Source organism: Xylona heveae, assembly GCF_001619985.1.
Source record: "Xylona heveae TC161 unplaced genomic scaffold L228scaffold_3, whole genome shotgun sequence".
NCBI classification, from domain to species: domain Eukaryota; kingdom Fungi; phylum Ascomycota; class Xylonomycetes; order Xylonales; family Xylonaceae; genus Xylona; species Xylona heveae.
In genome coordinates, this window is record NW_017264195.1 from 393,412 (window position 1) to 416,717 (window position 23,306).

The window sequence follows — 23,306 nt, forward strand, 5'->3', positions numbered from 1 at the left end:
GCTGTCAGCTTGATGGAAAGGCTGGATACCCGACCCAGAAGCATCACTTGGCGACATTCAGCCATCCTACATCACCATAATAAAAAGTTTCTGGACAGTCACCTCTCAGACAGGGTGACACCGACCGTTGTCCAGTGGACGTCCCATGTGCGGCTACGACTTCCAACTACCTTACATACGCCTTTACCCCGCATCAGCTGCAGGGAGCGGTTGATGGGGTGATCGACGTTATCTTATGGTGGCCCGGACATTCAATTGTCACCATAAAGTGTTTTTCGGGGGGGAGGGAAGTGAGCGAACCCTGTGAAAGGGAAAGCTCGCCGCGGACTGTTTGTCCAAGTGCGCCGCCAGCCTTGGGAACCTTGGGAGGTCTTTGCACTGACAGGGGTACCAGTCTAGTGCCATTGGGTTTGCGCCGATAACGGTACGAACCATCGAGCAGCGGCTGGTGAGCATTAGGTCCATTCTAGTCGTGGGGCAAGGCGTGGATTGAGCGGCCATCCCAGTTCTTTTTTCTCCTGCTTCTCCAACGAGCACTACCAGCGACGAGGTCGGACCTGCTTCGAAACTCTCTTTCCTTCTTTGGTGAATAATGAGAGGCTGTGATGGCGGAAGCTCGGCCTCGACGGGGAACAGCTTCTTCTTTGCGCCAAGCATACATTATGTGCGATACAAAAACTAAACGATGCTCGTTGGCTACTCTGCCTTTGACTCGCCACACGGCAACTCGTCTAAGTCGTTCTTGTGCATGTAGTTAATATTGATTGTCGGCTCTGCAAAGGGCATCCGGGAGGGTTGACGTGACATAGGTTCTGCATTAGGTTGTCAAACATACGAGAACCTGCAGGTGAGCAAAAGCTATGACTACTGTACAGCCAGCAGATCCATGTCAAGTTTGGTCCAGGGTATACTTCCGCCATTTGCGGCAAAGGGTCTACTCGTACATACACAGGGAATTCCCTCAAAACGAGAGTCCTCTCCAGCAATTACGAGACGGTTTACCATCAAAATTCTTGCCGAGGAGACGGATGGGAAATTTAGGCTTGAGCCGGAAAGGTCGTGCTGTCTACCTCCTTACCTCCCTACCTCCCTACAGCCACGAGTTTATTATTAGTTCCGAGCGTTCCTGAAAGGGGTGTCAAGTTTCTCGGTTGTGTTCCTTGGACGGGAAAAGTTCTTGCCAAGGTGACTGAAATTTCGCGGGGACGTGGTAACCTGCATGTCGACGCCCTTTTCCTCGGTCCAGCAACTTCGCACAAATCATTCGCGCGACCAACCGATCTGTTCGATGACACGCGGGTTTAGGAAACTTTTTTTCGTTTCTTATTACCCATGATGATCAAATCAACCGCTTCGTCATTCTTTTTGCTAGTTGCAACCTCTTTGCATCCACCCCCCTGACCGTCTTCCCGGACAAGAAAAACCCCATGTTTTGTGATTACCTGGTCTATGCTGTGCCCCCCACTGTTGGGGATTTTCGCTTGCTTCGGGTTTATGCAATTGGAAAACGTTCAATGTTTATGCATTCGCTTTGACTGATATTGGCTTTTTTTTTTCTCTTTGTGAATATTGATTGGACTTTTCATCTGGGGAGAACATATCTTTTGACCCACTGTGGCTTACTGCAGTCATTCGTTCCGTTCTTTTTCTCACCATTTCTGTAATGGCACGTTACAGTAGCGGGCTTCGTATCTGGGTCACTTGGTCCCCTCGACTGTTTTCTCGTTCGATGGACCCCTGCTCTCCCCACTCCTTAGGCTGCTCGCCATGGTCGACGGTGCTGTGCCAACCACCCTCCGGCCCCGAGCTAGACAGGCTCTCCCCTGCGATGACTTTTGTGAGAATCGTCCCTCAGCTCGGCGTCGATCAGGGATATACGGTGTAAAAGTCGACGAGAAAGTTTTATCGGCGCCAATCACCAGGCGCGGATCCCAATCAGAAAAAAGTGTGGGGCGGGGTTTTACTTCTTCCAGCGCACACAACGTCAGCATCCTACCGGCATGAGTTAGAAGGTGCTTGTGCCTGGTAGCCAAGAGCCTCACTAGGGCAGCGACAGAGCGGGAACACTGCGTGAGAATCGCCATGGCAGAAGGTTTAGAGTCGGGCCCATCTGGCGAGCCGGCTCAATGGATACGAACAGTCATCGGCTCTCCCTATGCCCTTGTGGGCGTTGCGGCTGTTGATATGCAACATTAATAACCACCCGTCTCTAGCCACCTCCAACTTTTCTCAACTCCATAAGAGTGCCATCGCCGGACTGGAATCAATATCTTTTTGGTTCCCTTCCTGCCGCTCTTTCGCACGCAGCAGCAACTCTCTCGCTACGGTTGTTCTGCCACCCTCGTTTGTTTGATATTTGATCCGACATCCTTTCGCTAGCATCGTTGCAAGTTTGCTTCTTCCTCCTAAGAGTATCCTTTGCAAAGATGGTCAAGCTTTCTCTCGTTGCTCTGGCCTTGGCCTCTACCGCCCTCGCATCGGATGCCGTTGTGTATCCTCGATGGGACAATGCCACTTCCAGCGCCCCCACGGCCCCGACTGGACCAACTGGACCAACTGGACCAACTGGACCAACTGGTCCTACAGGCCCTACAGGTCCTACAGGCTCGATTGGCACCGAGACGCTCACCACCTACACCACCGTAACGACCTGCCCGGTGACGAGCACCTTCACCTCTGGCACTTCTATCGGCATCACCACTACTCTTACTACGTCAACCTTGACCGTGACCAGCTGCAAGGGTGGATGTACCAAGACTACTCCGACCTCTTCTGCCACGCCTCCGCCCGTCACCAGCTCCAGCAGCTCGTGGAGCTCCTCTGTGGTCCCGCCCCCGCCAACTACCAATGTCACTTCTACTACTTCTACCCCGGCGCCCGTGTCCAACAGCACAACTACCACCCCGCCACCCGAAACTGAGACACTGACCACCTATACCACGGTGACTACCTGCCCAGTTACAAGCACCTTTACTTCTGGCACCTCAATTGGCGTCACCACTACCCTGACTACCTCAACCCTCACCGTCACCAGCTGCAAGGGCGGATGCACCAAGACTATCCCCCCCACGACCACTCCTCCGCCGGCCACGGAAACTGAGACTACCTACACGACTGTGACAACCTGCCCGGTTACCAGCACGTTCACTTCTGGTACCTCAATTGGCGTCACCACGAGCTTGACAACCTCCACAATCACTCTGACGAGTTGCAAGGGCGGATGCACTAAGACCGTAACTCCCACGACTACTTCTCCCCCAGCAACGGAAACTGAGACGACCTACACGACTGTGACAACCTGCCCGGTTACCAGCACTTTCACTTCTGGCACCTCAACTGGCGTCACCACAAGCTTGACTACGTCCACCATCACTCTTACAACTTGCAAGGGCGGCTGCACCAAGACCAGCGTCCTCCCCACGACGCCAGTGCTGCCAACCACGACCACCGCGCCCTGGAGCAACACCACCACTACCAAGCATCTTACTACTGCTCCTTTCACCAACAGCTCTGCTGTCGTGCTTCCCACCACCTCTTCGGTCAAGAGTTACGGCAACACCACGATCACAGTCATCCCCACGACCACTAGCCCCCAGGTAAGCTACTTTTGCCCCCAGCCTTAGAAAAACGGCATGAATATAGGATTGAGCTGATTCCCCCCCCGCAGACTACTGTGACTCAGGTCACCACCGTCTACACCACCACTTGCCCTATCACTACCACGACCACTTCCTCTGGTACTGTCATCCCGGTGACTACTTCGACTGTCTCGACTGTCACGAGCGTCTATCCCACCACTACGTTGATTACTCCCACCATTACCAAGACGCTCTCACCGGTAAGCCCATGCAATTCTTTCATTTAACATTATCGTCAGTTAAGACTAACATTTCGACCGTAGTCGACTACACCAGTTCACACTACCGAAGTGATTACCACGTCTTACGTGACTACTTGCCCTGTCACTACCACCACGAGCAAAAGCGGCACTATCATCACTACAGTCTATCCTACCACCTCTACCGTGAGTACCGTGAAGACCACTAGTTACCCCGTGGTTCCCACCTCTACCTCCGTCGAGGTGGCCCCGACCTCGCCTTCCTCGATCGCCTACACCACGGCACTGACCGTCATCACTACCACTACGTGCCCGGTCACCTACTCGACTGTCACACATGGCTCTTCAACCTACTCCATTCCCATTACCCTGACCTCGACCTTCTCCTACACATCGGTGGCCAGCTCGCCAGCGAGTAGCGTTGCTCCCACCTTGTCTTCCGCGGTTCCCGCAATTCCGGAAACCTCGACCCACGTGGAGAGCACTACCCCTGTCGAAACCGTTGCCCCTGTGCCGACTTCTGCCATTCCTGAGGGCAGCTCCGCCACTGTTAATCCGGTCACCGCCTCTTCTGAGGCTCCCAGCTCTGTAGCTTCCTCTGCTACTGTTGGCCCGGTCACTGCTTCTTCTCAGGCTCCTAGCGCTACTACCAGCACTGCTCCAAGCTCCACCACCTCTCTGCCAGCTCAGTTCACCAACGCCGCGTCTGCCAACAAGCCTGCGGTGGCTGTTCTCGCTGGTATCGTCGGTCTGATGGTCCTGGCCTAAGTGCTCAATAATTTTTCACTTCTGACGTAATCATGAATTTATGATCTCGAGCTTGGCCCTCATCGAGATCGCCGCTCCTTTCAATGAACCCCAAAGGAATGTCTATAGGAAAACAATGTCCAAAGAGAATCTCTTTTTTTTTTCTTTCTTTTCTTCTGATACCTTTTGATTGAGGCTATTTTTTCCCTTATTGGAGAATAATGTGATGGTAATTGGATATGCGATCTAAATATAATTCGATTTTCACAAGGCTAGGTTTTGGTCAAGATCAATGCACATGTCACAATTATGGAAATTATAAAAAAAAAAAATACTAGATTTTGGCAGTTGAAAATATAATTCGTAACCATATGTCGGGCTTTTGCAGATCGACTAGATGTCGTCGACGTGCCTTGTATATTTCCAAATTTGATTGTCTCGAGAGCATGTTTGACAGAGGTTGGATTAGTGCTATAAAGCACAAATTTGAGTGATGGAGCCTATCAATTGGGAGATAAAATGTGCCCCGGGGCCCACTTGTGGTCGTGGTTGGTTAAGACTATGGCTCGGTAAATTCCGCCCCGCCCCGGAAGGCGAAACTAAAAAAGTTACAACTTTATCCGAATTGAGAAAAACATCGCTTTGCGGGCGCAGTTAAACACTGAGCACCGCAGTTATCTTTACTCTACTTATTTTTACTCATATCTTAGCTGCTATTGTCGTTGCAAAATGGGGAAGCGCAAGGTTGGAGCGCTCGAAAAGGTCGAGGCTGATCTGTGAGTTTGCACCTTTTGCTGCATTAATACTGGCGATGTAGAGAAGGAATATTTGCATCGGACCAAATAACGCTTTCTTCGTCTTTTCTAAAATCGCATTTCTAGGCCGAATTTGCAACATAAGATTAGAAGGGACCCGGTGTACGTATACTCCCGAGAATTCGGACAAGGCTTTTGGGCCGCGGAACATCTTATTGATAGAAGTGAAGGTCATACAAGGACGATTTTGCCAGTCAATACCACCAATATGAAAGTCATCGAGAGATTTTCATGCGCGCGCCAGGCTCTGCGACTGATGCGGGCCTCATATCTCTCCGAGAACTTATTGACTTCGTGGCGCACGTTGCGGACTGTTATCCCGAGATTACTAAATCCTTCCCCGAGGATTTGATGAACCTGATTACACTTCATCACACGGACCTGGAACCTGAACTCCGAGAAAAGATTGTGGGAAGCTTAGTGCTTCTTCGAAAGAAGGATGTGATTGACTCGTCAGCGTGAGTATCTTGCGTATCTTATCGGTTGCTTGCGAGGATTCTAAATTTCCCTGCTCTAGCCTCCTTCAGACTCTTTTCCCACTTCTCACGACCACGCCGAGCAAATCCCTTCGAGCGCTGCTCTTTCAAAAGATTCTATCTGATCTTCGGTCTTCCAATGCCAAGACCAAGAACCACCGCCTCAATCGCACGATACAGACTGTCTTATTTAACCTTGTTGTATCCGATCGCACATCGTCAAAAGGCCTTTGGGCAGTCAAGTTGACAAGAGAGCTATGGAAGCGGCAGATTTGGACAGACTCCAAAACGGTGGAGATTATGAAGGAGGCTAGCTTGTCGGATAACGAAAAGGTTATCCTGGGCGGTGTCCGGTTTTTCCTTGGCGGCGACAAGGAAAGAGAAGAGTTGGCGGAAGAGGAAAGTGACGATGAACCAGACATTGACATGGGCAAGTTGAGGCATCAGGCAGGCATCAACAAGAAGACCAGAAAGCAATCTAAATCACTCGAAAAGGCGGCAGCGACGGTGAAGAGGGTACGTGCATCTTATGCTTGGGGGCTTTCCCATGATTTCCTATAACAGCCAACTGACTAGTATCACCACAGCGAGAGCGCAAGAAGAATCAACCCCACCCCTTGAACTTCTCGGCGCTTCATCTTCTCCACGATCCTCAGGGATTCGCAGAGACACTTTTCCAGAAGCACTTACAGAACACAAAATCCAAGCTCAACCTTGAGCAAAAGCTTCTCGTTCTGCAGCTTGTTTCTCGTCTTGTTGGTCTACACCGACTTACTGTTATCAGCTTATACTCCTACTTCCTCAAGTACGTTATTAAACCTAGCATTTCCCAGCTTTTCAACCCTTGATCAAGGAATCCAAGAACTAATGTATCTAACAGATATCTCACGCCTCGCCAACCATCTGTCACTTCATTCCTAGCCTCGCTTGCCCAGTCCACACACTCTCTCGTCCCGCCTGATGTCCTCGAGCCACTGATCCAGAAGATTGCCAACGAGTTCGTTTCCGAGGCAGCAGCCGCAGAAGTCGCCTCAGCCGGTCTCAACGCGATCCGTGAGATTTGTGTTCGACAACCTCTCGCCATGAACGAAACCTTGTTGCAGGATCTAGTCATGTACAAATCCAGCAAAGACAAGGGTGTCATGATGGCCGCAAAGGGACTTCTCAGTCTGTACCGAGAAGTTGGCGCCGACCTTTTGCGCAAGAAAGACCGAGGCAAGGCCGCAACCATGGAACTTAAGCTGGGCGAGCGCAAACAGCGCCGGTTCGGTGAGGAGGACATTGGCGGCATCGAAGGCCTCGAACTCCTAGAGGCATACAAGGAAGAAGAACGCAAGCGCAAGCGCGAAGCCAAGGGCCTCCCTGCTGACGCAGGCGCCGACGGAGAAGGCAACGGCGACGGCGACGAAGAAGAAGAAGAAGACGAAGACGAAGACGACTGGGGCGCCTGGAACATTGAAGACGAGGAGGACAGCGACGACTCCGGCGGCTGGATCAACGTCGAATCCGACGGTGAAATCGACATTAGCGACTCGGACTCTGACCGCGAAACCAAACCCTCAGCCGCCAAAAAGGCCAAGCTCGACAAGAAAGCCAATCCAGCTGCTCGCGACGTCGACGTCGACGGCGCCGCCGCAGAGGAAGAAGAAGAAAACGCAGACGCAGAAGCCGAAGCCGAAGCCGCCCGCCAACGCGTCCTCAACCTCGCCACCACCCGCATCCTCACGCCCGCCGACCTCGCCAAGCTGCAAGAACTCCGCACCCAGGCCTCCGTGTCCAAGCTCCTGCCCGAAACCCAGCGCCGTCTGCACGCCGCGGCCAAAATCCAAGCCGCCGCCGCCGCCAGCCACAACCGCCACGTGGACGACCCCCTGACCGCCGCGGAAATCGAAGGCCTCGCCATGCTCTCGCACAAGCAGGACAAGGAGTCGCGCGACGCGGCCGTCAAAGCCGCCAAGGGCGAGCGCAACGAACATAAGTCCTCGGCCGCCCTGCGCAAAGAGAAACTCCGCTCCCAGGGCAAGAGCACGACGAATAAAGAAAAGGCGCGCAAGAAGAACTTCCTCATGACCCTCGGCAAAGCGCGCTTTAAGCAGAAGCGCAGTCTTGTCGAGACGCAGAAGGTGCTCAAGGGCCATGTGGAGCGGTCGAAGAGAGGCGGGCGCCGTGGAAATAATGGGTGATTGTACCTTGTCTTTGTTTTGTCCCCGTTTTTAAACTACGTACCTCCTTTATGCGCTTTTAGAATTGTCGTTGTTGACTAGAAAAAGTCTTGGTACGGGTTAAGTCTAGATTACTTTACTCATTGTCATGCCTTTCTTTTCTTTTCTTTTCTTTTTCTTTTCTTTTCTTTTTCTTTTCTTTGGTTCGGTTTTTCTCCTATGGTAGAATGATTGAATTATTGGCTGGGCGGTGTCTTTTGAAATGTTACATCTTTTTTTGCGTATTCGGCATTGAATACAAACTGCAGTGACTACTCTGTTGTTCCCAATTTTTCTCTATAGATCTATTTTGTCATTCCAAGCGAGTCAAAAAACAATGAACACTGAAAAAAGAGTACAATGAAAAACGTCAAACACAAAAGATGGAATAGGTTGAGTGTCATGTGCGATATATTGCCCCGTGAATCTAGATCAGGATATAACGACGGAGGATAAATGAAGATAAATGTAAAGACCCGTGATATAGTGACCAGGATAAATGAACATAGATGTAATGATCAGGACATAACTAATACTAAGCCCCATTCTCGAGTTTCTTCGCTGCTAATCCGCTTTCGCCTTCATCATTGTCGCTGCTGCCCTTGACGTGGACAGGCTCGACGCCTTCAACCTTCATCCCTTCATCGGCAATCGCGCGTTGTTGCTCCTCGCTCAAGTCGTCAAGGTTGAGCGTCATTTTGGGACCAGTGAACCATTTCCGTGCGTCGATAAAGTAGTACAGCAGAGCGCCTCCCCAAACGGCGCAGTTGATGACGACGGTATAGTTCATTGTATCGGCTGTAATGGTCAGCTTTTATTGTTATATAAATAGGAAAGAATGATAGATAGGGGGATCATGAGAAGAGAAGATGAAGAGAAGAAGAAAAGAAGGAGAAGAGGAGGGGAGGGAAAAAAAAACGTACGCGTTGGGTTGGGCCCGCCGGTGGGAAACATGCTGAGAATGATGCCAAAGACAAGAAAGGTGACTGCTAGCCAAGCAATCGGCAGACTGAGTTTGTCGCCCGTATATACTGGGCCGGGCTTAAATTTGTCTCTACCGAACAGAGCGCGACATAGAATGGGCGTGCCCCAGGCGACATTGTTACCTGCGACGGCCAATGAGAAGAGCGCTTGTGCGGCGGCGGCATCAATGAGGGAGAGAAGGCCGAGGACTGCTGCCAGGAAAGCGCAACCCCAGACTGTCCGAAGCGGGATATAGCCGAATCTTTTGGAGATAGGGCGGAAGAAGCTGCTAAAGGGAAGAGCACCGTCGCGGGAGAACGCCCAGCTTTGACGAGAGCACGCGACAATCTGTGATGGTCAGGTAAGTATGGGGTTTATCTCAGCAACTTGGGATGGGATGTTCTCCAACCATTGAAAGGCCCATCAGGAATTGCACAAATGTAAGGATAGTCATGAGGCCGATAGTGCCCTTCTTGCCAATAGCATCGTAGTATATCTGTATGATGATTAGTATTTGATGGACAAGAAATGAATTGGTGTGTCAAGAAAGACATACTTGGGCCATGGGCTGTCCAAATTTGCTCCCGAGGACAGCTTCAAGGTCTGGATTGATGCAAGCAGCCAAGGCAATCATAATGATGAATCCAAAGAACCAGCAGGATCCAATAGACATTAAGATACCATATGGCACTGCCTTTGTAGCATTTGCGGCCTCTTCGCTCATGTGCACAGCCGAGTCAAATCCACCTAGTCCAGTCAGAAAAATCAATAATAAATTGTCAGGTTTGGATTTTCATACCAATGACCCAGATCGGTGATAGCCATGACAACATGAAAGCCCAACCAGTCGGCCTATTCAATGCTTAGTACAAGTATGATAAACTACAGCCAATATTTTCTTAGGGGCTTACCATGTCGTGAGGTTTTCCATTTGCCCAAAGATATAGGCGCCAGAGTTGCGTTCTCCTGAATGCCTCTTACCAACCGGCAGAGCGATAATGGTGGCCGCGATAAGGATAAAGTTCATCACGACAAATGCAGTCTGTAGCTTTCCCATGACTTTTGAGAGTGTGGATGCAAAAATGCCGTGTAAAAGCACAATTGCTAAAAAGACACAATACACTTCGCCATTTGTCGGAGACCAGTTGCCGTCCTATTCAATGTTAGTGCAGTCCGAGGGGGCTATGATCATAGATCAGATGACGAATTACCTTTGCCACGACGACAATGGAGAGGAGCATCAAACTTGCTCCATCTGTGCCATGATGAGAAATCGTACAGTCGATTGAGCAAAGTCCTCCGACCAATCCAAGTGTATTGCTGTAGCCAACAAGAAAACTCAGAGGATTCTTAAACCTCGGCGAAGCAAAGTAATGCGTCCACCAATACAAACCACCAGATGTAGGCATAGCTGATCCGAGGTCGGCCTATCGTTCGATTGAAGAATTAGTATAAGAATAAAAGTCCGAAAACCTACTTTTAGACATACCATTGCAAGACCGACTACAAAAATGAAAGCGCTAGCAACAAACCACCCCTGTGTCCGCTTAGTATCTGTATTGACATGAACAATTGAATCATATGCGCGTACCCAAACCATTCCTACCGGCCCTGCAGGGATCGTATATGCCAGTGTACTTGCAATAGATGGGAGTAGACCCATGATACCTTTTTAGAGAACTGTCAAAATGGCGCATATCTCAATTACCCATGGTGGACGTACTGAAAGCAATGCCAAAAACCTCAATCATGGTAAAGTTTCTCCGTAGTTCCTGCTTATATCCCAACTTTGCTGAGTTTCGTCAGCAATCTCCGCAAGGCTAATACCTGTCGTCAAGACAATAGTTGAATATACCGAGCACGTCCGCATCGTCGCTTGCATCAGCACCCACTGGTGCTGAGCGAGTATCATAACCAGGAGGATCTGTTGCCATGGATGCCATAGTGATAGGGAAAAATTATTAATTGATCTTGAAGGCAAATAAAGACAGCGATCCTGGGTTGTGGTTCAGAAAAGAGCTGCATGGGGTATTTAAGATGCAGGTTTCATGCGTGGAATCGAGATGCATTCCCAGGAGTGGCCAATGGGTCAGGCTACTGGGGTGCGACGGCGCACTCTGAGTGGCCGTATGGTCCGCGATAAAGTTCATGGTGGAGATAATCAATCGATAGACATGGGGAGAGAAAAGCACAGAGAACCGTTATTATAATAATGTGACCATTAAGAACGTGGATGGATGTGCTGTTTTCTTCAGCCCGGTCTCCTGACTGCGGGAGAGAAAGATAAGCCCAATATCCGGAGGTCTTCCCTTTGGAGCTAAAAATTGAAACGTCAGGTTAGCTGGCAGAGCTAGTTAATTATATGATAGAAGCAATTATAGCGAACCAGGGACCGTCCGAGGGAAGTCCGACAGGAGGCATATACAGCCGTCAAAAGGATGTACCTTCTTGTTAGGGCTGGTGTAACTGATAAGCTTTATTTGTTAATACTGGGTCTCATGGACGGAGGGGAGGGCTGGACATTGTTGTCGTTGTCGTTGCTGCTGGGACTGTTGATAAGGGTCAACAATGCACTGATAGCTACGGTTACCTAAGTGTGTATTCTACCCCCACTACGGCTAGCTACAAGCTCAAATTGTGCAATAATGGTATTTGCATGACAACAAGCAAGTTTGTACAGCTATTGAAAACCATTAAAATCAACGTCATAATGCAGCGTCGAATGGTACGTCGCAGCCAGCACGGGGGTTCGAGCTTAGAAGAGACAGCAAAGCTTACCAATTTTGCAGCTCAGTAAAGAGGACGAGGCCCAGGGCGCCGGTGATGAAACAGAGGTCCGTAGAGAAGACCAGGACAAGATCAACAAATTTAGCCGCCTGCACCAGCGAGAGCTGCTAATAGAGGAGGAGCTCAAAGCTAAGAACGTGCGTTCAAATATCGCTCTTTCTTCCCATCAATTGTGGCGATGAAAAAGACTCTTGCTGATATTGGAATCATTGCAGAAAGACAAAGAGGATTTGGAAGAAGTGTCGAATGAGCTTGAGCTAGCGGATGAGGAGGACTTTGTTCCGTGAGATTGGTTCCTCCAACATATCCAGCTCAAACCTCTAACAAATGTTTTATAGTTACAAAATGGGCGATTCCTTCGTCTCTCTGCCGGTACCCGAAGTCCAGACCCTCCTCTCGTCATCTACCGAAGCACTTGAGAAAGAGATCACATCACTAGAAGAAAAATTGGATTCGGTTCGGGAAGAGATGTCTGGGCTCAAAGTTGCTCTTTACGCTCGATTTGGTCGGAGCATCAACTTGGAAACTTAGACGCCATAGACTTTGGATTCGCCACGAACATTTCAATGACGGCCGCGAGCATCGGAAGAGAGAGGTGTCGCAAAACACCAAGGCCCTCACATCATTCAGGATCAGCTATTTTCAATGATACCAAAAAAAAGTTTCGTTTTAACCCATAGAGAATCTATTTCGCGCGAGACTTGAGAGATATGGTTGATGGAGATCCTAAAAGCATAAATCGACGCCACTATGTTCGCTTTGCCCAGACCATATTCGAAGCGCCATTTCGAAGTAATTGCAAACACGAATAATAAAAGCACCATGCCCCAACTCCGAAAGAAAACCCCTATACACCTTGTGGATCGACGCCAGCGTTAAAGACCGCTCGCCAAGGCTCGCTGAACCGGTTGAATTCAAGTGAAGATGAACCATTCGCCATCACTGCCGTCGCATTGGTGCCATAATTCTTGGCATTTTGCGTCTTTTGTCATATCTGGACCGGTGCAGGTTGCGCGTGTTCTATAACGCTTGTGTTACTCACGCCTTTTGGCACCGGCGGATCCGCGCGGATAACATCCTCATAACTTGGTGGTAGGTGGTCATTGTTATCCAGGCCAGAAATGCGTCGCACTCTCCGCTCGTTCTCTGCTCTCATCTCTTCAAAATGCTCTTTCTCTTGAGCCTTCTTCTCCTTTCTCTTCCGCTTGAATGAACGGAGCCTATCAAATATAGTGTTGGTGAATGTGACATCAGAACGCCTCAGAGCAGAAAACAAACTTACTCGTCGAAAATAAGAAACACACATGCAAAAACAAGAGCGGCCATTATTGCCTGAGTGACCAAGTGCTACTTGTATTGGACTATGCGAGGTGTGAGTTGTGAACTCCAATTTGACCTTGACCGTGCGAAGATGCGACTGAAGGTGATGATTATCCAACGCAGAGCATTCAGAAATATCAGCACTATAGCATTGTTCTGCCGATATTGCTTTGCAATAAGTGAATGAGACACAAGGTGACTGTGAGAGAGAAACGCTGAAGATTGCACGAGACTCGAGCTTCCGTGGGGGGCGTCACAAGCAGTTTAAAAAGAGGGCGCCGTTGGTACTGAAATAGCTCGGCCACAAGTAGATGACGAGAGCTCCTGTACTGGTGCTAGTATTAACGGTACAGATTCACTAGATGGAACATGCGCTTGGGCGATAGAGAGGAACTGCAGATGAGCCTAGATGTGTGGCACTGCAGGTTGAACGGTGGAGGGAGAAACGATAGGAACGGGTGGTTGACAAATTTCAAGGTGAGATAAGCACAACGCAGAGTCAGTTCAGTTAATTTGGAATCGAAAAGAGCAGGGGACTAGTCTATCATTGGAAATTTCACCATCATTTGAGTGAATGATAAGAAAGATGGCGAGGGCGGTCAAGATGGGTCATGAGGTCACCAATATCTTGTCATGTCTGTAAATTTGGGGAAGACTCCAGCGATTATACCAAGGTAAGGAATGCGGGAAACGTCTTCATTACGAATCCTCCAAGAGGGCATTTAGTTCTAGGAGCAATTCCACCCCGATGAACCCTTTTGACTTTCCCGCGACTGAGAGGTAAGTTTTGTCTGACGCAATCATGGTTTAACTACAACGGGGATAAAATTTGGAATCTACCTTGATAAAGTTTCTGCATCAAGTCTGGTAAATAGAGCATAGCCACCCTAAAGAAAGGCTTGATGATAGACCGTCGACGGGAGATCGGCACGGCCAGGACATCACAGGGCTTCGCTTTTGCATCATCTCTAAGGGCTTTTTCTCTCCCCGCTCCGTCAGTCATTGGTGCGGCCTCTTCCCCGGACTTAAATGGGGGAACTTAAATTCCCCTCGTTGGCCCCCTCGCCCCTCTTTCCCCAGCTTTTCGCTTAGTCATCTATCGGGAAATCTACGGTAGACGGATATACACAATGACGTTACTCGGCAAATGCCGGTGAATCGGCGACAGGGTCTCTCAAGCCAAAAAAGTATCATAGGTGTAAACAACAAAGCTCACTGTTCTTGTGTGGAACGTTCTTCTACCCATATCAAGTGAATTTTATCCTTATCAATTACAATTCGACATCTGAAAGCGGAATTACAAGTCCACAAATCTCACATTGATGCCAATATGGACAGCCAAATGGTCGACCACGACGCGATAGTCTCGGCGGCCATGGACGACGATCGTGTAATAGGTGACGGCGAAGAGCTCGAGGAAGAAGAAATGGAAGACATGGATGATGCAGAAGAAGAGGAGGAGGAGGAGGAGGAAGAAGAAGACGAGGAAGATGACGATAGCCCAGAAACAGGTATTTTATTTAGTTTTCCCATCTCGCCTTCTCTTTCCTCTTTTCTCCGCACTTCAATTCCCTCCCGGCTCCTCTCTCTCTCAAACTAACCAATTAATCTTTTCTTCTCTCAACCAAACAGAAAAATCACATCCTCTTCCTCTCACCGGTCTCAAAGAAATCTCCTCTCTCGCGAGCTGGACCGTCTCAAGCTGCAAACCAGGCTGCGGCGTCGGGGCACTACGCTCCCCCTCGACATCAGACTTCTGGCAATCGGACGGTCCCCAACCGCATCTGGTCAACATTCATTTCTTCAAGCTCGTCTGCATTGCGCACATTCGCATCTATCTCGACTTTGACGCCGACGAGTCCTACACGCCCACCAAGATGCAATTGCTTGCGGGCACCGGACCCCACGATTTGCAGGAGTTCATCCAGCTCAGCTTCGAGCAGCCCCGAGGATGGATCGATGTCGATTTAACCGGTGTTGGCGGTAGAGACTCTACCGCCGGAGGAACAGGACGACACCAGCCTCCTCCAGCTGCACCGGTCACGGATCCAGCGACGGGCGCGACAGAAGACGCATCTGCTGCCGCCGCCGCCCGGCTCGGCGCCGATGGCAACGTTTTGCGCGCTTTCCTCTTACAATTACGCATCACCGAGAACCATCAAAACGGCAAAGACACCCATCTGCGCGGCCTACAGATTTTTGCGCGCGATCATAGCACCGACACGGTGCACGACTTGGAATTAGATAACCAGGTCCATGCCAGTGGTCATCGTAGTGCCCGCCGTCGTGTTCGTCGTGGTAGTCAAGGAATTAATTCAAGCGATTCCGGCGAGGTCACCTCTGGCGATGAGAACGACAATGACGACGATGAGAATGCAAGCAATGCCACGAGCGACACCAGCGGTAGCCCTGTCAAAACGCCCGACTGGACAAAACCTCCTCTCCGAAAGAATATGCATCGCAGCGGCAGCGGCAGCGGCGGTGGCGGTGGCGGTGGAAGCACAAGTCGATTCAAAGAAGAAGATATGAACGATTTTGATGACGATGATGATGCCCAGGGCGGTGCTCCTGGCTCTGGTCCAGCTTCCGTTCCAAGAGCCCGCAGACAAAGACACAGACCTTTACCCCTGCCCTTGACAGCGGGGTTGGAAGAGCCCGAGTGGATGCGGGAGCCGGAGTTGCGGTGATTTTCTTTTCCCTTTTTCTTTTTCTTTTTCTTTTCCTTTTCATCATTTTAAATATCAAGAAAAAAAGAAAGGAGGAAAGAAAAAAGACGCCCCCTTGTTTGAGAAAAAGAGGGCGCGGGCGTGGTCGCGGGCGTTGAGGCTCTTCTGTTTCATAAGATTTTCCCCCTCTTTTCCAGGGTTACCATACTTCTTCGGCGCAACATAAGGGGCATAGAACTATGGCATGTGGGATGGAGTTCCTAGTGGCTTTATTATTTTGATATGGGATTTTCTTCTTCTTTTCAGAGTACAAAGGTAGACTATATGACTACGGAGCAAGGTAGCCTTTACAACTAATGAGTAAGGTAGACTTATAAGACAATGGCTTTACATCAAGAATGGTCAATGTCAATGATATTATTCCCCTGGTAATCTGGTAATATGCATATATATATAAAAGTAAAAAGTAAAAGTAAAAAGGAAACGACGCCAGCCGAGGCATTTGATTTTATAAAAAAAAAAACCAAAATGACAGTCGAAATCATCTACAGCAGATTTTTTCCCTTCAAATCGTTAAAAGAAAAAGAAAAAGGGAAACGGGACTGGACTACAAGGTCAAGTCAAGTCAAGTCACGGCTCTATCTTTGTCTGTTTGCTTTTTGTTTCCCGTGGCGAGAATGGGTTGGGGGAGAAGAATGGTTTAGGAGAAGAATTGGACAAGAGAAAAGGACAGCAGTTACTTGCGCTCGGCCAAGACCTTGGCCAGCTCCTTGGCAACAGCATCGCCGACTTGGCTGGTGGTAGCGGAGCCGCCAATGTCGCCTGTGCACACACCGCTGTCGAGGGAGCGGCGGACGGCCTCTTCGACGGCCTTGGCCTCGGCGGGCAAGTTCAGAGAGTACTGCAGGAGCATGGCCACAGAGAGGATAGCCGCAACGGGGTTGACGATGCCCTTGCCGGAGATGTCGGGCGCGGAACCTGTTATCGATGAATTAGCCAGGCGAATGGGGGATTGGGGGGAGGAGAAAATGACGGAATGGAGAAAATTCAAGAATGAAGATAAGACGTACCGTGAATAGGCTCGTAAATGCCATTGACCTTGGTCTTACCGTCGGGAACGCCGCTCAAGCTGGCGCTAGGCAAGAGACCCAAGCTGCCGGGAATGACACTGGCCTCGTCACTGATAATGTCGCCAAAGAGGTTGCTGGTGACGATGATGCCGTTGAGTGCGCGCGGGTTCTTGACCATGATCATCGCAGCCGAGTCGATGAGCTGGTGGCCGACCTTGAGTTGGGGGAACTCCTTGGCCATGATCTCGGACACGACCTTGCGCCACAGCCGCGATGTCGCGAGCACGTTGGCCTTGTCCAAGCTCCACACGGGCAGCGGCGGGTCGTGCTGCAGCGCCAAGTGGCCGGCAAGACGGGTGATGCGCTCAATCTCAGCGCGCGAGTAAGGCTCCGTGTCGTACGCATGGCCACTGCCGTCATCCTCCTTGCGCTCGCCAAAGTAGATGCCGCCCGTCAGCTCACGAATAATGTTGAAGTCGACGCCACGGCAGACTTCGGCCTTGAGCGGCGATCTCTCGACAAGCTTATCCGACGCAAAGTTGCAGGGACGCAGGTTGCCAAAGGCCTTCATCTCCTTGCGGAGCTTGAGCAAACCTTGCTCAGGGCGGACAGCGCCAGTGCCCCATTTCTACAATGAGAGACGTGAATTAGTATGTGGCTTCATTGGCTTGTGCATCTCATATCATCGGTTTGGCTATGGTCCAAGAAGATATTTTTGGATAGGAAAATGTTGAGACAGGTTAGACGTACAGGACCGCCAATGGCACCAAGAATGACGGCATCAGCGTTCTTTGCGGCCTCGAGAGCCTCATCGGTCAGAGGGGAGCCAGTAGCATCGATGGAAGCCTATTGAAGTCGTTTGTGTCAGCTATAAATATGCGCGTTTTCCCATCGTGCGGGGTATAAAAGGGAATACGCACGCCGCCGAGCAACTGCTCCTGGAAATTGAACTGAATATTCGGCCGCTCCTTTTCAATAACTCGCAAAACCTATAGGAACAGAAATACCCATTAGCTTATTCGAGCAATACCTGGTGGTTGCTGGTTTGTTTGTGTGCTTTTTAAATCACGGGCAGTTGTCAAACAAGTCTCCGCTCGAGCTTCAAGCAGGCTCATAGACGGCAGTCTTGAAATGTAAACTTCCAGTAGGGTGACTGGACCGATTACGCCGGTTTAGTGCTCACCTTGAGAGCTTCCGTGGTAACCTAAGAACGCAAGTCCGTTAGCTAAAAAGTCTCCTGGACAGATGCACAGATATGAAGAAGAGGAGCTCACTTCGGGACCGCAGTGGTCGCCAGCGAAAACGACAATATTATATGGAGACATGTTTGTGATCAAATGGTAATTTGTTGGGTATCAAATGTATCTTGAACAAAGGGGTATTCAGACGTCTAAATCACTTTTGAGCGTTGCAATTGTTGGATCAAAAGCAATTGGAAATCATGACACCAAAGTGGGATGCGTCCGACGTCGGAGGGGTAGCATGTTTGTCCGGTTTGCTTGCGGCGATCGGCGGAACCGGAGGACGGAGGACGGCACTGACGGAGGTTTTTGAGTTGGCGAGCCTCAGCTAAGCCAGCTAATCCCCAGATCAGGAAGGTCGATAACAACGTCAGTCATCTTCAATGTGATTTTTGATCATCCATTCGCTTCATTTAAATCCTTGCCATGAGTATATTCACATGCCAATGAGATTTCTAGGAACTCCGCCGACTTGTGATGCAATGGGAATGTACGTGGCGGTTGGTTGACGAGCGGCATCAGGGGGTTCTACTTGGAGTAACGAACAATCTACCATGTTTCTCAAATCGACTCAATTTGAACATACCATGCCTTTTTTCTTCAATATCAAGTAACTGTTGCATTTTATCAAAGAATGTTAATTGTGGTTGCAACGTGGATGAACAATTTACGGTACTTGCAGATGATTCACATGCTGTTTTACCCATCTCCTTACGTGCACACGCATACTGTTCTCGTCATCTCGTAAAGCTATTTTGATATTATCCTATCCGAGGCCTCATATTATCTGCAGTGGGAAGCATGGCCGATACCCCCGCCGGGTATCCAGAGAAATAAAAAGAAGAAAGAGATCAGAGACAGCAACGAAAAGGGGGGTCTGGAAAACAAGGGCATAAGTTTGTAACTACTAAGTCAAATGAGGGCTCTATCTAAGCAGCACCTTTTCCGAATATTTCACACATCCAAACCGCTTACGTCAATCATCCAATTGACACGCGTCATCATAAGTCGAAAAAAAAGTTGATAATAATATCTTTCAAATGGCCTCGATGAACCTCAAGTTCACGCCATCTTGAGCCAACGCATCAGACTCGTTGAAGAACGCGAGGAGCCAGAGCCCTGGGTGCTGGCCATGCTGGCAGTCTCCTGAGCATCAACAAAGCTAGTGGGTTGTCAGTAAAAAAAAAAAATATCCCTCAAGTGATTTTGAAACGTTACTACTCACCGGATCCAGGTATTCGTGAAGACCATGTACTTTACCGACGCCTCGGCGCGATCAAAAGCATGCTCATCAAATCCATCGGGAATTTCCCAGCTACCACCATTTGAATCGAGCGAAGCAATTGTGATGAGCTCCTCATTATCAGAGTGGATGCTGTTGGCGTTCTTGGGTTGAGTCCAGCTCAACGGGACGGCATCATCAGCAAACGGTGCAACGACAGCCTTTGGAGCTGGAATGTTGGACGAGTGGAACATGCGCTGCAAATCGGCGTAGATTTTGCTTTCAATGTTGACGGGGAACTCGGAGGTCTTCATGCAGACGTTGTGATAAAAGATCTTGACACCTTCGGCATACATCTTGCGTCGGTTCTCCACGGAAATAGCGCCATCGCTCAGCAGCTGAAGGTAGTTGCGTCTCCAATCTCGAACCTGGGTTAAAAAGACAATGTTCTCTCCAGTGAACTCCTTGGTCGCGGCGAACTTGAACAGACCAGCAGCGTTGGTGTCAAGGGTCTTCTCCAGAGCCTGCATGCCATAAATATCGTGACGGCGCTTGCGTTCGCTGCTGGTGGCAGAAGGCGAAACGGAGATATTGACGGATTGCTTGGTAGAAGCGCAGTCAATAGACTCGACATCGGATCGGTCCTTCTCCCATCCGTCAAAGGCAGACTGAGCAGAGTGGCGACGATCTTTGGTCCGATACGCTTCCCAAAGAGGGAAGAAGATGGTCAAGAACTCAAGTCCCATGAGACCCGGAGCAAACCTAGTGAAAAGAAAAGAAAATAAGCGGAGAAATTCGAGTTTTTAACTGGCAAGGTCACATACCACATAGGAGCAGGCCACCAGAGGTCGACGTTGGCGAACTTGTCAGAGTAAATGGCAGCAATCCAGAGAGGCGTTCCAGGCAAACTATAAGGCATTAAAATCAAAGAACAGTCTCATACGATACTTGATTGTGTCCATTTACCTGAGAATAATTGAGAGCTTAGTCTGCAAAGACCAGTGGTAAACATCGCGAATATTCCGAATCTTGAACAGAACATAGGGACCAATGCCATATGTCCAGACGAACTGCCAGACGATCGAAGGCAACCTAGGAACCGAATTAATCGCCCCTCTTCCGGCATCTGAACTGGATCAATCTGAACCTACCATTCCCAGCCCTTGCGGCACTTTGCAGGATTCACATCGGCAGAGAACGCACCATAAGAACCATGAAACTTGCGAGAACCAAAGAAGAGGAAGGAAGTCACAACGACCTGGAGGGTTATCAGCATCACAGCACAGTATCATCTTCGAAAGCACCATCTCCACTAGGAAAATCCAACGTACCTGAACACAAGCGCCAATGGCAATGCCCGAGTACATGCGGTGCAAGAAAGTCATTGCATTCCACTTCTTGCGCAAGCTGCGAATGCTATAGATGGACCTCGCGTCGTCATGCGCCGAAAGGTCGCGCGGCTGCCACGAGAGGCGCTTCTGCTGGAGGCTCAAGCTGAGGAGTTGCATGTTCTGGGCCTGGAACAAGGCGAAGCCGAGAGGAAGGTAGATGCCCATGATCCAGAATTCGAGTCCGCAGGGAAAGGCGCCATTGAGCGGATAGACGAGCAGATCGAGCAACAGGTAGACGTGAAGAGTAACAAGCGCCGAAGCAACGAGGGTCATGTCGCGCATGCGAATAAACGGTAGCTTGCGGAAATGAAGCAAAGTGATCAGACCGGCGGCGAAGAGCAAGGTCCAGACGATACAGACGGTAATGTAGACGGCTCCGATGGCATCGAGATTTGGGGGGCCCCAATTGTGGCCGGAGCGGCGGAAGAGAGCGACGGCCATGATGAAGTTGGGATTATTCCTTCTGTTGTTGCGTGTGTCGAAGGACGAAAAGTTCCAGGAATATCGCAGCTCAAGAGGGACAAGTTTGGTTTACTCTCACTTTCCCTCCCACAGCAAATTCGACCTTTCTCCACCAAAACTCGCTGGCGGATGATGATCGTCTAGACAACGCCAGCAGCCAAGGGAAGGTGTTTCCCTCGACAGACAAAGCTGGTGGTGCGGTTACAAATTCCCTACTGCCTCTTCCCGTCTACTTTTGGCGCAGCAAACCGAAAAGAGAAAGGCACTGGGAAAGAGTATGTTCGGATTGGATCAAGGAGAGACTGATGGAATGAGGAACAGGTGGACGAAAAAAACGTGATGACAATGATTGAAGAGAAGGATTTCAATGTGGGGGATGATCCACGCGTGGGAAGGGGTGGAATGCGGAGAAGGGAGTGAGTGTGAGAGTGGAGACTGAGAGAGTGTGTGCGTGGGAATGGGAGAAGGAGGAAAGAGGAAGAGTAGAGGAAGAAGGAATAAAATTGGGAAAAAGGAAAAGAGAGCGAGGCGGTGAAAAGCCTAAATGAGGCAAGAGCAGAAGAAGAAGACGACAGGGGAAAAGGAAGCAGGATGAGTTGGTCAACGAGTGCTAGAGCGTGGTGATTATTGTCCCGTCTTTTCCTTTCGTTGCCCGGCAAAGTCGGTGTGAGGAAAGGGAGGAAAAGAAGAGGAGAGGAGAGGAGAGAGAAAGAGAGGAAGGGGAAAAGAAATGACAATGACGAGAGTGATATGATGAGGGATGATGGCGGCCCCAGGAGGGTGGATGAACGTGGAGCAGGGGCGTTGATGGATGGATGAGGCCAGGAAAGAGATCAGAGAGCTAGAGTAGAGTGTGTAAAAAAGAAAGACGTTGAAAAGAGCAAGGACCCCCCGTTCGACAAGCCTACGTCCTGCGCCGCTCTCTTACTTTCTCTCAAACTCTACTTTCGCGCTGCTCTCCAGCCTTTTTTCTGGGCCTGGTCCGTGTGAGAGAAGGGCGTGGGGCGTATGAGCGCGCGGAGAGGGAGAGAGTGCGTGGTGTGAGAGCAGGGGGGGAAGAGAGACGAAAAAGAGAGCAGATAGACAGTAGCTCTGTACCGTACAGTACAGAAAAAAAAGAGAGACGCTCGGGCACTACTACTCTTCTTTCTTTTTTGGCCTGGGGGCTGGTGCTGGGTCCTGCACTGCTGCTGCTGCTTGGTGCTTGGTGCTTGGTGCTTGGTGCTGAGTGCTGGTTTAGGGTTTGTACGACCACATACAACAAGAAACACACACACACACATACATACACCACCCCGGAGCTGACCGTGTGGTGTACGTGCGTCTTGTCCAATGTTCTGGATTGGATGGGGTTGGGGTTTTGGGGGAAGGAGGAGGAGGAGGAGTGCAATTGAGGCGCGATTGTGCGTATGTGCGTAGGTGCGTAGGTGCGCCTGTATGTATTATGTATGTATGTATGGGGCGTATGGGCGTATGTATGTATGTAAGTCAGTGGAGAAAAAAGAGAGGTAGGGGGGGCCTGGGGGGTTGTCGTAGTGTTCAGATTCTAGTTTGCATTGGTGGCAGGTGGTCTGAGTGTCTTGTCTTGAAAGTGTGCGAGGGTGTGCGTGTGCCTGGATCCTTAGGTACCGTAGATCCTGTATATCCTTGTCCTTGTCCTTGTCCTGGGCCTGTTTTGGAGCCTGGATCTTGGAGCTTTTTAGTCTTGGGGAAGGGATTGGGTCTTGTAGCCCTGTAGTCCTGTACTCTGTACGTTTCGAGCACCCTATTTTCTTTTCTTTCCTTTTTTCTTTCTTTGTATCTCTGGGTTCTGGGTGTTCTCAATGTACTGGATAAAAGTACGATGTATGACCCTTTTTTGGAGTCTTTCTCGTCTTTCTCTTCTCTCGCTCTGGGGTTTCCCGCTGTGCCGCTTTCGCGCTTGCTGCAGGGCCCAAAACTTGGGACGCGGATGGGGGATGTGTATGGGTGTGTGGGTGTGTAGGTGTGGGTGGGCTGGGGTGTGTGTGAGAGGGACCTGATGGCGTTATGTATGTGTAGGTACGGAGTAGGTAGGTATGTTTTAGTTTGGGGGAGTCAACGAGTCAACGAGTCAACGAGAGCAATA

General features: G+C 49.9%; 9 protein-coding genes across 9 annotated transcripts; 5 read left to right on the forward strand and 4 right to left on the reverse strand.

Moving 5' to 3' along the window:
* Nucleotides 1-775: 775 nt before the first annotated feature.
* Nucleotides 776-1,594, forward strand: L228DRAFT_244932 (hypothetical protein). Its single transcript, XM_018332039.1, has one exon. The coding sequence runs from the start codon at nucleotides 861-863 to the stop codon at nucleotides 1,128-1,130; it is 270 nt and encodes an 89-aa protein (XP_018189615.1). The 5' UTR covers nucleotides 776-860; the 3' UTR covers nucleotides 1,131-1,594.
* An 832-nt stretch (nucleotides 1,595-2,426) lies between these two features.
* L228DRAFT_266424 (hypothetical protein) lies at nucleotides 2,427-4,606 on the forward strand (the record flags this gene model as incomplete). The annotated part of the gene is made up of 3 exons (XM_018334856.1): nucleotides 2,427-3,596; nucleotides 3,668-3,838; nucleotides 3,902-4,606. The coding sequence occupies 3 exons, from the start codon at nucleotides 2,427-2,429 to the stop codon at nucleotides 4,604-4,606; spliced, it is 2,046 nt and encodes a 681-aa protein (XP_018189616.1).
* Nucleotides 4,607-5,212: 606 nt separating this feature from the next.
* L228DRAFT_244934 (SDA1-domain-containing protein) lies at nucleotides 5,213-8,106 on the forward strand. Its single transcript, XM_018332040.1, has 6 exons — nucleotides 5,213-5,361; nucleotides 5,467-5,502; nucleotides 5,571-5,858; nucleotides 5,918-6,392; nucleotides 6,464-6,681; nucleotides 6,757-8,106. The coding sequence occupies exons 1-6, from the start codon at nucleotides 5,315-5,317 to the stop codon at nucleotides 8,057-8,059; spliced, it is 2,367 nt and encodes a 788-aa protein (XP_018189617.1). The 5' UTR covers nucleotides 5,213-5,314; the 3' UTR covers nucleotides 8,060-8,106.
* Nucleotides 8,107-8,474: 368 nt separating this feature from the next.
* L228DRAFT_259330 (gaba permease) lies at nucleotides 8,475-10,983 on the reverse strand (the record flags this gene model as incomplete). The annotated part of the gene is made up of 11 exons (XM_018334151.1): nucleotides 8,475-8,875; nucleotides 9,001-9,388; nucleotides 9,450-9,536; nucleotides 9,597-9,787; nucleotides 9,840-9,892; nucleotides 9,952-10,193; nucleotides 10,252-10,467; nucleotides 10,530-10,577; nucleotides 10,632-10,708; nucleotides 10,764-10,832; nucleotides 10,896-10,983. 11 exons carry the CDS (start codon nucleotides 10,981-10,983, stop codon nucleotides 8,613-8,615), a joined length of 1,722 nt encoding a protein of 573 aa, XP_018189618.1. The 3' UTR covers nucleotides 8,475-8,612.
* Nucleotides 10,984-11,736: 753 nt separating this feature from the next.
* L228DRAFT_87884 (Prefoldin, subunit 4) lies at nucleotides 11,737-12,409 on the forward strand. The gene is made up of 4 exons (XM_018336932.1): nucleotides 11,737-11,765; nucleotides 11,830-11,964; nucleotides 12,043-12,110; nucleotides 12,166-12,409. Exons 1-4 carry the CDS (start codon nucleotides 11,751-11,753, stop codon nucleotides 12,356-12,358), a joined length of 411 nt encoding a protein of 136 aa, XP_018189619.1. The 5' UTR covers nucleotides 11,737-11,750; the 3' UTR covers nucleotides 12,359-12,409.
* On the reverse strand, nucleotides 12,404-13,597 carry L228DRAFT_244936 (hypothetical protein). The gene is made up of 2 exons (XM_018332041.1): nucleotides 13,110-13,597; nucleotides 12,404-13,047 (listed from the first exon to the last, which is right to left on the reverse strand). The coding sequence occupies exons 1-2, from the start codon at nucleotides 13,151-13,153 to the stop codon at nucleotides 12,816-12,818; spliced, it is 276 nt and encodes a 91-aa protein (XP_018189620.1). The 5' UTR covers nucleotides 13,154-13,597; the 3' UTR covers nucleotides 12,404-12,815.
* A 979-nt stretch (nucleotides 13,598-14,576) lies between these two features.
* On the forward strand, nucleotides 14,577-16,198 carry L228DRAFT_244938 (galactose-binding like protein). Its single transcript, XM_018332042.1, has one exon. The coding sequence runs from the start codon at nucleotides 14,638-14,640 to the stop codon at nucleotides 15,832-15,834; it is 1,197 nt and encodes a 398-aa protein (XP_018189621.1). The 5' UTR covers nucleotides 14,577-14,637; the 3' UTR covers nucleotides 15,835-16,198.
* A 36-nt stretch (nucleotides 16,199-16,234) lies between these two features.
* Nucleotides 16,235-18,303, reverse strand: L228DRAFT_244939 (3-isopropylmalate dehydrogenase Leu2A). The gene is made up of 6 exons (XM_018332043.1): nucleotides 18,158-18,303; nucleotides 18,067-18,087; nucleotides 17,804-17,872; nucleotides 17,634-17,729; nucleotides 16,884-17,511; nucleotides 16,235-16,791 (listed from the first exon to the last, which is right to left on the reverse strand). Exons 1-6 carry the CDS (start codon nucleotides 18,206-18,208, stop codon nucleotides 16,550-16,552), a joined length of 1,107 nt encoding a protein of 368 aa, XP_018189622.1. The 5' UTR covers nucleotides 18,209-18,303; the 3' UTR covers nucleotides 16,235-16,549.
* An 800-nt stretch (nucleotides 18,304-19,103) lies between these two features.
* L228DRAFT_87952 (hypothetical protein) lies at nucleotides 19,104-21,659 on the reverse strand. Its single transcript, XM_018336933.1, has 6 exons — nucleotides 20,678-21,659; nucleotides 20,498-20,604; nucleotides 20,313-20,438; nucleotides 20,171-20,254; nucleotides 19,350-20,108; nucleotides 19,104-19,286 (listed from the first exon to the last, which is right to left on the reverse strand). The coding sequence occupies exons 1-6, from the start codon at nucleotides 21,176-21,178 to the stop codon at nucleotides 19,187-19,189; spliced, it is 1,677 nt and encodes a 558-aa protein (XP_018189623.1). The 5' UTR covers nucleotides 21,179-21,659; the 3' UTR covers nucleotides 19,104-19,186.
* Nucleotides 21,660-23,306: the final 1,647 nt, after the last annotated feature.

Coding starts and splice junctions, on each gene's coding strand:
- L228DRAFT_244936 (XM_018332041.1), bottom strand. CDS start 13,153: ATGGCCGCTCTTGTTTTTGCATGTGTGTTTCTTATTTTCGACGA. Junction 13,048..13,109: donor GTGTTTCTTATTTTCGACGA/GTAAGTTTGTTT, acceptor TATATTTGATAG/GCTCCGTTCATTCAAGCGGA.
- L228DRAFT_87952 (XM_018336933.1), bottom strand. CDS start 21,178: ATGGCCGTCGCTCTCTTCCGCCGCTCCGGCCACAATTGGGGCCCCCCA. Junction 20,109..20,170: donor TGGTGGCCTGCTCCTATGTG/GTATGTGACCTT, acceptor TCTTTTCACTAG/GTTTGCTCCGGGTCTCATGG. Junction 19,287..19,349: donor TTCACGAATACCTGGATCCG/GTGAGTAGTAAC, acceptor ACAACCCACTAG/CTTTGTTGATGCTCAGGAGA.
- L228DRAFT_244939 (XM_018332043.1), bottom strand. CDS start 18,208: ATGTCTCCATATAATATTGTCGTTTTCGCTGGCGACCACTGCGGTCCC. Junction 17,873..18,066: donor TTACCACGGAAGCTCTCAAG/GTGAGCACTAAA, acceptor CTGTTCCTATAG/GTTTTGCGAGTTATTGAAAA. Junction 16,792..16,883: donor CATTTACGAGCCTATTCACG/GTACGTCTTATC, acceptor CATCGATAACAG/GTTCCGCGCCCGACATCTCC.
- L228DRAFT_244932 (XM_018332039.1), top strand. CDS start 861: ATGACTACTGTACAGCCAGCAGATCCATGTCAAGTTTGGTCCAGGGTA.
- L228DRAFT_244938 (XM_018332042.1), top strand. CDS start 14,638: ATGACGATAGCCCAGAAACAGGTATTTTATTTAGTTTTCCCATCTCGC.
- L228DRAFT_244934 (XM_018332040.1), top strand. CDS start 5,315: ATGGGGAAGCGCAAGGTTGGAGCGCTCGAAAAGGTCGAGGCTGATCT. Junction 6,393..6,463: donor CGGCAGCGACGGTGAAGAGG/GTACGTGCATCT, acceptor GTATCACCACAG/CGAGAGCGCAAGAAGAATCA. Junction 6,682..6,756: donor TTATACTCCTACTTCCTCAA/GTACGTTATTAA, acceptor TGTATCTAACAG/ATATCTCACGCCTCGCCAAC.
- L228DRAFT_87884 (XM_018336932.1), top strand. Junction 11,965..12,042: donor AGGAGCTCAAAGCTAAGAAC/GTGCGTTCAAAT, acceptor GAATCATTGCAG/AAAGACAAAGAGGATTTGGA. Junction 12,111..12,165: donor GATGAGGAGGACTTTGTTCC/GTGAGATTGGTT, acceptor AATGTTTTATAG/TTACAAAATGGGCGATTCCT.